Source organism: Helianthus annuus, chromosome 4 (genome assembly GCF_002127325.2).
Source record: "Helianthus annuus cultivar XRQ/B chromosome 4, HanXRQr2.0-SUNRISE, whole genome shotgun sequence".
Classification (NCBI taxonomy): Eukaryota; Viridiplantae; Streptophyta; class Magnoliopsida; order Asterales; family Asteraceae; genus Helianthus; species Helianthus annuus.
Window position 1 is genome coordinate 190,889,298 of NC_035436.2, and position 12,251 is coordinate 190,901,548.

Consider the following 12,251-nt stretch of genomic DNA (forward strand, 5'->3'; position numbering starts at 1 on the left):
AAAACAATTAACTCTCTCTCTCTCTCTCTCTCTCTCTCTCTCTCTCTCTCTCTCTCTCTCTCTCTCTCTCTATGGTGGCCCACTAGATCAAACATCCAACCAATCAAACACCTCGCCCCAAACGGCTGAAATCGGACGATTGCGACGCGACGGGTGGGAGGGGGTGGTGTGCGATGGAGGGGACGAGCCGAGATCGCGGGGGGGGGGGGGGACCCCACACCCCATGGTCTTATATAACTTGAGTATGGAGTGGAAAGGGGGTTATATAACCCCTTCAATTATACATACATATGTATATAAATATATGTGTGTGAGAGACCAACATAACATCACGCCGTGATATTTTTCGCGAGAAAGAGTCTTGGGTCGCACATAAAGTCAACTTACTCGTAATCTACCCGTTTAATAATATAAGTTTTATATACTCTATTTTAATATAAAAAAATGGAAATGTTACATCTGTTTACGAGCTGAGCCAAACCGATTGCACCTTTGCTTGTGCTCGGTTCATTCACAAACCGAACCGAGCGTGTTTTCAAATGAACTAAAGTCAAACAAGCGTCTTTAAATCTGAGCATTTTTTGAGCGTCGCGGAACAAAAAGGAAAATGACGATGAGGGTGTTAGGCGTTAGAGTAAAGTGTAGTTTTCGTTTAATTAGAGCACAAGTATAGATTTAACACATAACATGTATAAATCTAATAAATACCAAGGAATAAAAAAACAATCAACTTGTTCTATCGGGATCAATTGAGAGGAAAGATGAATCGTTGACCGATTGAAGCAGACTCTTGTTCTATCGAAAGTTCGAAATTGAATGAACCACTTGAATCAAAACCCTAGCGAGTTAGCATCTTGGAGATTTTCGATAGAGAAATCGAATAATGATGGCCAATGGGGGGGAGGGGTTTGTACTTCTGAATCGTATTATTATTATTATTATTATTATTATTATTAGAGTAAACTGCAATTTTACCCCCTGGGGTTTAAACCAATTGGCACTCTGACCTCCTCCATGGAAATAATTGCAATTTTACCCCCCAACGTTGTTGTTATGTCGCAATATTACCCCCTGCCGTCAAATAAGTTAACAGATCTGTTAACTGGAATGTGAAATGACTATATTGCCCTTTCATATTACCCCTTATGGTTTGTTCTACTCTGTAATATTACCCCCTGGTGTAAAATGACTAAATTATCCTTTCTTATTACCCCCTATGGTTTGTTGTACTCAGCAATATTGCCCCCGGTGTTAAACAGTTCTTGCAAACCTTACCCCCACCACCATCAGCCGCCACCACCCACCTCCACCTCCACCACCATCAGCCTCCACCACCCACCTGGTTATAAGTAATATATAATTTTATACATGCAAAATAAACCACCATCATGTGCACAACATTTGCTACAAATAATTGCAAAAACTTGAGGTCACTTGGGTGATTTTTTATCATTCGACACATTTAACCAGAGCTAAATGTATAACTTTACATCTTTGGCCTTTACAAAGCCTGGGTATTTTCATCAACTTCAATTGATGATTTTCAAAGAAATAGAAAAATGATGATGGTCAACTAACTAAGAGGGAATATAAGACCATAATCAAATTACCTACAGTAGTAAACCTCTTTACATCCACCGGGGCAATTTATAACCCCAAGCAATGGGAATTTCTTTGAGTGAGGCAATTCCAATTTCTAAAGCATTAATAATTCCAACTTTTCATTAAAGCTATCATCTTTTGGGCTGCCTAAACCCTGCAGATACAACTTCCTTCCGATTTGAATTTCTATTGATCCAATAAAACGGAAGTAGCAACCGCATACAAGACAATATATCTGCAACAGAGTAATATAAATAAAAGTCAAGGAAATGAATAAACCCACACATAAATGGTACAAATGCTGATAATTTAACAAGAAAATGTTTCAACTGGTTGCTTTAGATTTGTTATATTGCTAGGGCGACCAGATCCCTATAGTTTATCAGGACTTTGATTCTACTGGTTGCGTGAATTATGTTCCAGATCCCTATAGGTAAGCAATTAAACCCTAACAATAAACAGAATAATTGCAAACCAGATCCCTCCGTCACCAACAGCTCCTTCTCCGTCTCCGGTCATCCTCTCCGGCGACCATTGAACCTCCTCTGTCATCACTATTCACCTCCATTCACCTTCTCCATTCTTCAGCATCATCATATCCTAACCGTTCATCGATCATCATCATCGAAGAAGAAGAACGATCGGTGGCTGAAAGTTCAAATTAGGGTTTCAGGGATCAACGAAGAAGAAGAACGATCGGTTGCGGATCTGGTGGAAAGGTGAAGAAGAAAGGGAGATGGGGTTCGTTTTGGTCTCATTCCGGATGGTTGTGTGGCGGCGGCAGTTGCGGTGGTTGTGGTGGTGAATGGCAGTGGCAGTGGTGGTGCCCGGTGGTGATTATTGTGGTGGATGAGAGTGAGACAAGAGAGAGATGGTACCAAAATACCCTTACCTGGGCAAGAAAAGGGTTTCAGGGATCAACGAAGAAAAAGAACTATCTGTATATATGTGTAGGTATTTTATATATATATATATATAATAATAATAATAATAATAATAATAATAATAAATATGGAGTAACATAACCAAAATACTCTTACCTATAACAGTCAAACTACCGTTGACTGACGTCAAGGGGTAATATTGCGACATAACAACAACATTGGGGGGTAAAATTGTAATTATTTCCATGGAGGGGGTCAGAGTGCCAATTGGCTTAAACTCCAGGGGGTAAAATTGCAGTTTACTCTTATTATTATTATTATTAACAAATAAATCGAGCCAACCGAGCTGAGTGAACCTTTGCCCGTGCTCGTTTCGTTTACAAATCGAACTGACCTGAATTGAATCGAACGAGCAAATTCCGACCATTTTTCAAACAAGCATCGAACGAATATCGAATGTCGAGCAATTTGAACAACCCTATTTGTGGATAGTACTTCTCGATCACCTTCCCTTTTACCAGAGCTTCTTCCATGCTTTTGTCCGGCGTGGACTCTTTTCCAAGAAAGTATGCAAGTTGAAGCCCGTACACCCTTATTAGGTCAGGTACACCTTAACCTACTCTATTATGCATATGTAAGATCTTCGTTACTACTAATTTAACTCAATAACATAAACTAGGAATATTGGATTTTAATAATATCAATTATTCGACGTTGACCGTCAACAGTCCCAATTTCAAAAATAATCACTGGCAGTCCCAGCTATTGACATATTGGCCACCAATGGACCCTGACTAAGAGAACCCTAACGTCGTTAGTCTCCGGAAAACCTTTTTGGCCAGAAAAAGTTTTCTAAAGATCCGATCTAAGGTTACAAAGAGGTTTAGGACGAACATGTTAAGTTTTCCGGCCCAAAAGAAGTTTTCTGGCTAAAAAAAGAGTTTTCCGACGACTTCAATAATTTGGGCTTTTACTAGAAAAAAGGTTCCTAAAGGTCTGTAATAAGGTTACAAAGAGGTCTGGGACGAAAATGTTGAGTTTTTCGACAAAAAAAAGAGTTTTCCGGCCAAAAACGTTTTTCCGGCCACCGGAGACTAACGTCGTTTGGGTTTTGTTAGTCAGGGTCCATTGGAGACCAATATATTAATAGTTGAGACTGTTGCCAGTGGGTTATTTTTGAAGTTGGAACTGTTGACAGCCAACAACGAATAGTTGAGATTATTAAAATCCAATATTTCTATAAACTAAAACCGAATCAAAATATTTCTGAAATGGACTAAATTATTGCGTAGATATAAAAAAAATGTAAAGAATTTTTTATTTTTTATTTTTTTTATTTTTTATTTTTTTTCATACAACACAAACGAAAAAAAGAAAATCAACACATAATATAAAATAATAATATTTTCCCCTTAAACAGGGAGCTTGTATTGTGTAATGCTCGTTATGCCAATTTTTTCCTAGTTTCAATCATATTGAAGAAATAATTATGTCAATGAAAAGCACTAGCACATTGTCATCTGTCACTTATACAAGTTTTTTCTTTATTGTTATTATCAATTATAGCTAAAATATTATTTAATTAAGAATAAATTTGTCAGGGATATCATGTCGGTGAATGAATGCGGACAATAGATTAATGGTAATCGTATAGTTTGTATTGTTAACTCTTAATTTGGATTAAGTTATTCAACAAAACTACAAATAAGAAGTGTACAAAAACATAATAGATCGTAAAATATAATACAATTTTGAGCAAAATATAACACAATCCCGAAAAATATAACACAATGTCAAGGAAAAAAAGACACAGTAAGTCAGTAACGCAAATATAGAAAATAAACAATGATAAATAAAAGACACAATTATAATAAACAAAAATTCTAAAATCTATAAAACCAAAAGTGAAAACCTAAAATCTCATATCGTAGAGTTCGATAAAACGGTTACAATGTCATTTGAATGAGGTCAATCGGAGTCTGTTTAAGACTAGCGGATGTGGGGCGTTGGTTGGGGTGGGGGATGCCAGGCAACGCTGACTAACCCACACCGTGCCAGTGTTGGTCACGGCGTTGCCCCTCTAGCGTGGCTTTAAAGCCTGGCATGGGGCCGGGGGGGGGGGGGGGGGGAGGTGGTTGGCTAGTATTGGCTAGTGAGAGATGATCGTTGGGCTAGCCGTTTGGCATAGCCGTTGGCCAACGGCTATTTACAAAAAAATCTTTTATTTACATTCTATATAAATCAAACAATTCTTACTCATTTTTACTATAAAAAAAATTCAAAAACCAATACCAACCTCCAAAAAAATATATACAATGGATTCTTCAAGTTCAAACGATTCATATGATAGATTTGTTTTGTTATCCTCATCCGACGACGGGGCGGAAATATTATACAGTGGCGATGGTCGTGAAAGCTATTGTTGAAGATTCAGATGAAGGGACTTCCCAATCCCAACCCAAACGGAGGAAGTATAACGATATAAACATTATGCACCACACGCCCCTTTTCAATGATCTAATAAACGGTGTTGGACCAAAAGGAACATTTATTGTAACTGGGGTTGAATACAAGTATGGGTACTATCATGTTGATGGAATTTACCCTGAGTGGGTTGTTTTTGTGAAATTATTTTCAAGAGAGGGAACCCTAGATCATAAAAAAATAAATCTTTCCAGGAGGGAGGTAACTTGTCAATGATACTTGAAACCAAGATGGATTCATCCGTCTTCATGTCATGTTGGGCATGTCGTCCCGGAATTCGTAACAATTCATTGTATTGTTCCATGACAGGCCTTGAATCAACCATTTTGTAATTGTTAAAATTACTGACAAGAAACTTCTTGCTAGAAGAATCTTCAGCCATGTATTTGGCTTCCAAAGTGTCCCACAACAACTTTGCACTTTCTACGATCACAAAAGGGATCAGACATACCATTCAGAATGTGGCCAAGGCATATGTAATTGTCATTCTCCTACTTTGACCTCTTCCTGATTTGCTCCAGATTGCCCTCCTCCAGTATCTCCAGGATTGGAGTAGTCAACACGTACACCACTTTCAGCGTTGTGAGAAGAAAGTGCATATTCTTCTGCCATCTTCGGAAGTCCTGCCCTTCAAACTTCTCCAGTTTGTCGAACTTGCTTGTCATATCCTTCATCGATCCGCTTGCCATCTTCACATAAATTAATTTGATCTTTGTTGGGGAATTTAAGAAACCGGATGACCAAAGAGACATGTAATCACTCTCAGATCAAATTATTTCGCTGGCTCTCCTGAATAATTTAATCAGATACAACTCTGATTTTCGAGATACTGAACCAGTGTATGTGTGTATGGAATTTGTCTGAACTAGAAGAAAAATGATCAATAATTGTCTACAAATTTTGGGGTTGGGGATGATTAACTGCCTAATGGCAGTTATCTCAATTTTAAATAAAACTGCCACTATTTATATGTTTCGAAAATATGGCATTTTACAGAACATAAAATTTTCTGATGCCCAGCCAGGGGCTCTACCCCTTGAACCCCGTGAGGGGCTGCCGCCCCTTAGACCATGTTCTTAGGGGAGCTGCCCCCGGACCCAGCCAAGGGGGCGTTGCTCCCTTGGATCCCCCCGTATAATATGGGCCCCATCAGTACACTTCAAATTATAATAACTCAAACAAGTGTGCACTCCCACACCCTCCTAATTTGCTTGATGTGTATTATTATTCGCTTTGATCACCAAGTCAATCCCGATTACACTAAAATATCTGACATTTATCATTGTGTTTTTTCTATATTTGCGTCATTGAGTTTTTTTTTTTTTTTTTTTTTTGCGACTTATTGTGTCTTTTTCCTCGACATTGTGTCATCTTGTGCGATCCATTGTGTCTTTATATATTTCTTGTTTTTTGAAGTCTTTGAGAAATAACTTTAACCCTCAAATTTCATCCTTTTTTATATGTAACTGAACCTTTTTTTTTGGTCGGCTAGTTTTTCCCATTAAATACTTACACCTCCTAAGGATTAAATATTGGTATCTCCACAAGAGATAATTTCTCTTGACCACTAGCCTATAACATAAGTGGCACTGAACCTTCATTTACTCAACTCATGAATTAAGGATTTTTACATATTTCCCCTCATAAGAAACCTTATTACATATTTCCCCAATCCTTAAATTTAATTACATATTTCCTCTTTTTAAAGAAGTCTTATTACGTATTTCCCCTTACTAAAGAAAGCTTATTACATTTTTCTCCAATCCCTAAATTTAATTACATATTTCACCTTCCGAAATCCCATATATTACATATTTATCCCTTTCATTATAAATACTACTATAAAATTACTATTTTACCCTTCACGAGTTTATTAATGACTAATTGCATATTTCCCATTCTAATAAAATCAATTAAATAAAAAATATAATATTAAAAATATGTATTCATTTGCTTTTTATATAAACTCTTTATTAACATTTAGCCGATCATTGTAGAAACAAATCATGAACGATGTTATAGGTTAAAACTTTTAATCATTTTTACCCAACTGAAATTATAAATTAAAACATTTTCCATTTAAGTTGTACAAATTATTACAAAGTATATATTTAAAACTATAAAATCTAGGGTGTGGTCATAAAGTGTATTGAACAAGTTATACGTTTAGGGGATTTATACGTAATTCAAAACTAAATGGGCATGAAGGCAATAAATATATATGAAATTCTAATGTAATTACTTAAAAAAAGATATTACAAGTTTTATTGTTTGCTAATTCATCAAACTTGTGGGTAAAATAGTAATTATTTTCTTAACCATATTTTTTCTGAATGAAAAATATGTAATCAGTTATTTAATACCCTAAGGATAAAATAGTAATTTTATAAGAGTATTTTTAATAAAAGGGATAAATATGTACGACTGTAAACGAGTCGAGTCGAGCCAAGCTAGACCCAGCTCGAGCTCGGCTTGAACTCGATTCGAGCTTGAATTTTAAATCGAGCTGAGATTTGAGGCTCGAGCTCGACTCGATTAGAATTCGAGCTAGCTTGGCTCGGCTCGATCTAGCTCGAACTAACAAAGAACTGCAAAATTTACTACTTAAAAAGCCATTGAAAATGAATTTCTTTATAGACTAAGGGCCATAATCGCCATTTAATTTAACCATATGGCTAAATATGCAAGTATAAATAGTTAATTCACTTTGTACATTGTCTTTACCTTCTTTTATATAGGATATACTTCCTTAGCTTTTGTTTTCTAAGCGACGTGGGACAAAAAAATGAAGGATGTAAACCTTATCGAGCCAGCTCACGAACTCACGAGCCGAGCCGAGCCGAGTTGGCTCGTTTACAGCCGAGCCAATTTCGAGCCGAGCTTTCTTCGAGCGAGCTGCGAACCACGAGTTTTTTGAACACCCCTATAAATATGTAATTAAATTTAGGGATTGGATAAAATTGTAAGAGCATTCACATCCAATCCACCATATTTTCACCCTAAATTACACTAAAAAACACTACATTTCCTCTCTCATTTTCAATTAAATAATATTTTTTAATACCTTTATCATTACCTTTTCTCTCTCCTTCACTCACAACCAATTTCAAAATATATTAAAAAATTATAGGGGGTGAATAGTGTCCCCCCAAATATACAGATGAACAGTAACATTTTCTCTCTCCTCCACTCACAACCACTTTTTATACTTTTTATATTTTAAAACACCACACACACAATTTGATTATTTGGATGTGAATGCTCTAATAAACTTTCTTTATAAAAGGGAAATACGTAATAAGGGTTCTTTAGGGTGTAAGGGGTGCTCACCTAAGAGGTGAGTCCCCTCTCTTACGCCCAACCAATCCTCGTGTGCCACGTCAACTCCCCTAACACCCTAAATTGATGGCGGCACTCTCCTCTTAGGTGAATTGTTTTTTTTTTAAAAAAAAGAAAAAAAAAGGAAACTTTTGATTGGTCAAGCTCTCCCTCTCTCCTCCCCCTCTCTTCGGCAGCCACTCACCCATTTCACTCCCTCTCTCTAACTCACCTAATCAGTGACTTGAGTCACCTAAGGGGTCACCGAAAGGTGCCCCGGACACCCTTAAAAAGAAGAAATATATACTCGGGAAATCATATCGAGTTGTAACTTTTAATTTCATTCTAGAAATAAACACTCTCTTAAGCTAAGGGACCAATATGAAAAAGGAAAAAAAACCAAACCTTTTGCTTAATTACCAACACACCTTTTAAAAACATCCATTCCCCAAACAACCCCTCACCTCTCCCTCTTTCTCCAGCACACAAACACAGACCATCTCATATTCTCATTCTGCCATTTTTAGACCTCTAAGCTTCCATTAATGCAGATGTTATTAACACTTAAATCATGGCTTCTTCTTCTTCTCCACACCCCATTTCTTACAAATTCATCATCTTCCTTCTAATTTCAACATCACTACACTTATTAGCCTCAACCCAATCCAAATCCTGCACAAACCCCACCTCTTCAAAACCCATAATCTCCGGCAACTCCACTATCCTCAGCGAAAACAAAACATTTGTTCTCGGTTTCTTCCACACAAACGACGAATCGAAATGGTATTTAGGGATTTGGTACGCTACAGTCCCCACACCCACCTACGTCTGGGTCGCCAACCGTCAAACCCCGTTGACCAGCCTCAGCACGTCGTCGTTTCAGATCGACGGTGCTAAGCTCACGGTGACGGAGAATCAAGATTCACGATGCGACGTCGTTTGGGAGAGTATTATTGATATCAATATTGAAAATAATAATAATAATGAAGATAATAAAATGGATGTGAAGCTTCTAGAAGATGGGGATTTGGTGGTGGTTGACTCTGGTGGGGTGGTTGTATGGCGGAGCTTTGACTTTCCGGCAGACACGTTTTTACCGGGGATGAATTTGACCGTTGGTCAAACGTTGACTTGCTGGAAAAGTGATAATGATCCGGCTCCCGGGAAGTATTCGCTGCGGTTGAAACCACCGGATTACGGTGAGGTCGAGCTTTTGTTTAACGAAAGTAGAACTTACTGGAGTAGTGGTAACTGGACCGGTAATATTTTCTCCGGTGTACCGGAAATGACTTTACCGTACATTTACCGTTTTTATTTCACTAACCCGTTTACCGAAACGGCGACGTTTGGGTTTACTGAAATAACGAGTCAGCAAAAACCGCTCACACGGTTTAACATAGATTCATCCGGCCAAATCAAGCAGTACACGTGGTCCCCACAGACGGAAAACTGGAACATGTTTTGGAATCAGCCGGAGAATCCTTGTAGGGTTTATGGGTTGTGTGGGAATTTCGGGTTTTGTAATGCGAAATCCGTGTTGAATCCGTGCAAATGTTTCGATGGATTTCGAGCGTTGGATGGAACCGGGTGGGATGCTGGAGATTATTCGGGTGGGTGTGTGAGAGATAGCGATAAGAATTGCGAAAACGATAGGTTTAATGATATCGGGGATGTTACGTTTGATCAAGAGAAGGTTGAATCGTCTTCGGGTAGTAGAACTGATTGTGAACGGAAGTGTTTAAGTAATTGTTCATGTGTTGCTTTGTCGTATAAACCGAAGACGAATTCGTGTAAGAATTATTTCGGGCAGGTGTTGAATCTTGGGAATTCGAGTTCGGATTTGGGGATAATTCAGGATTCGTTGAGTATACGTGTTCCTAGAGGGGTGAATGGAAAGAAGATTGGGGCAAAAACAGTTGTCGTAATAAGCATAGTTAGTTGTTTTGTTGCGGTTTTGTTGATGGTGATCGTTGGTTTCGTGGTTCTAAGGAAGAAAACGCTCATGAGAAAGAAACTGGAAGAGGAATCGGTGTTCCCCGTGACGAATTTGAAGGTGTTTACATACAAAGAGCTTCATGCCGCCACTAACGGGTTCTCGGAGCAGCTGGGACATGGTGGGTTTGGGGCGGTGTTTAGCGGGAATGTGGATTCGACCATGGTGGCAGTGAAGCGGCTGGAACGACCTGGTGGTGGCGAAAAGGAGTTTCGAGCGGAGGTATGTACGATTGGTAATATTCAACATGTTAATCTTGTTAGATTGAGAGGTTTTTGCTCTGAAGAGTCACATAGGCTACTTGTTTACGATTATATGCCAAACGGTCCGTTGAGCGTTTACTTGAAAACGGGTGGGCGAAATCTTGATTGGGACGCTAGATTTAGGATTGCGGTAGGAACCGCTAGAGGAATTGCTTATTTACACGAAGAATGTCGGAACTGTATAATACATTGTGATATTAAGCCCGAAAATATTTTACTCGATCAAGATTTTTCGGCTAAGGTGTCGGATTTTGGTCTCGCAAAGTTGATCGGACGCGATTTTAGTCGGGTTTTGGCCACCATGAGAGGAACATGGGGTTATGTTGCTCCTGAGTGGATATCAGGAGTGGCTATAACCACGAAAGCGGATGTTTATAGTTACGGGATGACGTTGTTGGAGCTGTTAGGGGGTCGGCGGAACGTGGAGGGGCCGCCGGATGGTGGTAATGGAGGTGAGAGTAATGAAAAGTGGTTTTTCCCACCGTGGGCGGCGAGGAGGATAACAGAGGGGGATGTGGCGGCTGTTGTGGATGAGAGGCTTGGCGGCGAGTATAACATGGAGGAGGTGGTGAGAGTCGGGTTGGTGGCGGTGTGGTGTATACAAGATGAAGAGGTGGCTAGACCAACAATGGGGATGGTGGTGAAGATGTTGGAAGGGGTGGTGGCGGTGGAGGTTCCGCCGCCACCTAAGCTGCTTCAAGCGTTGGTTTCCGGCGAGTCTTTTCGTGGCGTTGGCGGCCATAGTCAAAACGGAACGCTTACGGGTGTGTCATATGAATCAAAGGATTCACAGCCTGCTGTTTAAGGTGATATTTTAGTCTTTAATCAACAATTCTGTTAATAGTTTAATAGTTAATACCAATGTTATGTTTATTTCGTTTGTGGTAGCATTTAAACGTTATTTTAGGCTCTTAGGCTATAGGGTGTGGTCATGACCCTCATGACCACCATGACCCTCCATGTTAGTGCCATGTAACTCATCTTTAATCCACCATCCAAAACCACTACCCTAAGGGTATGGTCATGACCCAAACCATTAGCCCCTTATTTATTATCTTTGTCTAAACAAAAAGGAAATGATTTGTTGAAAAATGGAAAGGAGAACCATGGTTGCCATGGTTTAATCCATGCAAACCATGGTGGATCAATCAAGGGGGTGGTGTAGCCTTCCATTCATGTTCCTAGGTGGCAAATCATGTCCCAACCATGATCCCACACCCTAGTGATTTTACTTTGACTTTGAAAAAGTCAAAAGTATTCAGTCGGATAAGTCAATGATCAATCGGTGTAATGAAATTAAGGTTGAGTGATTTTGGTATATTTATTAATATTGGAAAATTTTAGTCGTGGAAATTTGTAAAATTAGAGAGTTTCGTTTAAAATAAAAATTAGAGTAAACTGCCATTTTGGTCCCTGTGGTTTGGTCAATTTTGCCACTTTAGTCCAAAACTCAAACTTTTTGCTTCTGGGTCCCTATGGTTTCAATTTTATTGCCATTTTGGTCCAAAAATGAAATCAGGTCATATTTGTCTTATAAAATCCTGTTATTTTGTCATTTTCCGCAGGAGCAAAATGATCATTTCTTTTTTATAAATAAATACCATATTTTATAAGACAAATATGACCTGATTTGCCCCTGAGGAAAATGACAAAATTGCAGGATTTTATAAGGCAAGTATGACCTGATTTCATTTTTGGACCAAAATG

General features: G+C 38.6%; 1 protein-coding gene and 1 long non-coding RNA gene across 2 annotated transcripts; one reads left to right on the forward strand and one right to left on the reverse strand.

Annotated features, from left to right (window-relative positions):
• Positions 1–1,353: 1,353 nt before the first annotated feature.
• Positions 1,354–2,539, reverse strand: LOC110937635. Its single transcript, XR_002590926.2, has 2 exons — positions 2,078–2,539; positions 1,354–1,837 (listed from the first exon to the last, which is right to left on the reverse strand). It is a non-coding gene; the product is annotated as an uncharacterized LOC110937635 (long non-coding RNA).
• A 6,180-nt stretch (positions 2,540–8,719) lies between these two features.
• On the forward strand, positions 8,720–11,422 carry LOC110937634 (G-type lectin S-receptor-like serine/threonine-protein kinase SD2-2). The gene has a single exon (XM_022180085.2). It carries the CDS (start codon positions 8,860–8,862, stop codon positions 11,347–11,349), a length of 2,490 nt encoding a protein of 829 aa, XP_022035777.1. The 5' UTR covers positions 8,720–8,859; the 3' UTR covers positions 11,350–11,422.
• Positions 11,423–12,251: the final 829 nt, after the last annotated feature.

Coding starts and splice junctions, on each gene's coding strand:
- LOC110937634 (XM_022180085.2), top strand. CDS start 8,860: ATGGCTTCTTCTTCTTCTCCACACCCCATTTCTTACAAATTCATCATC.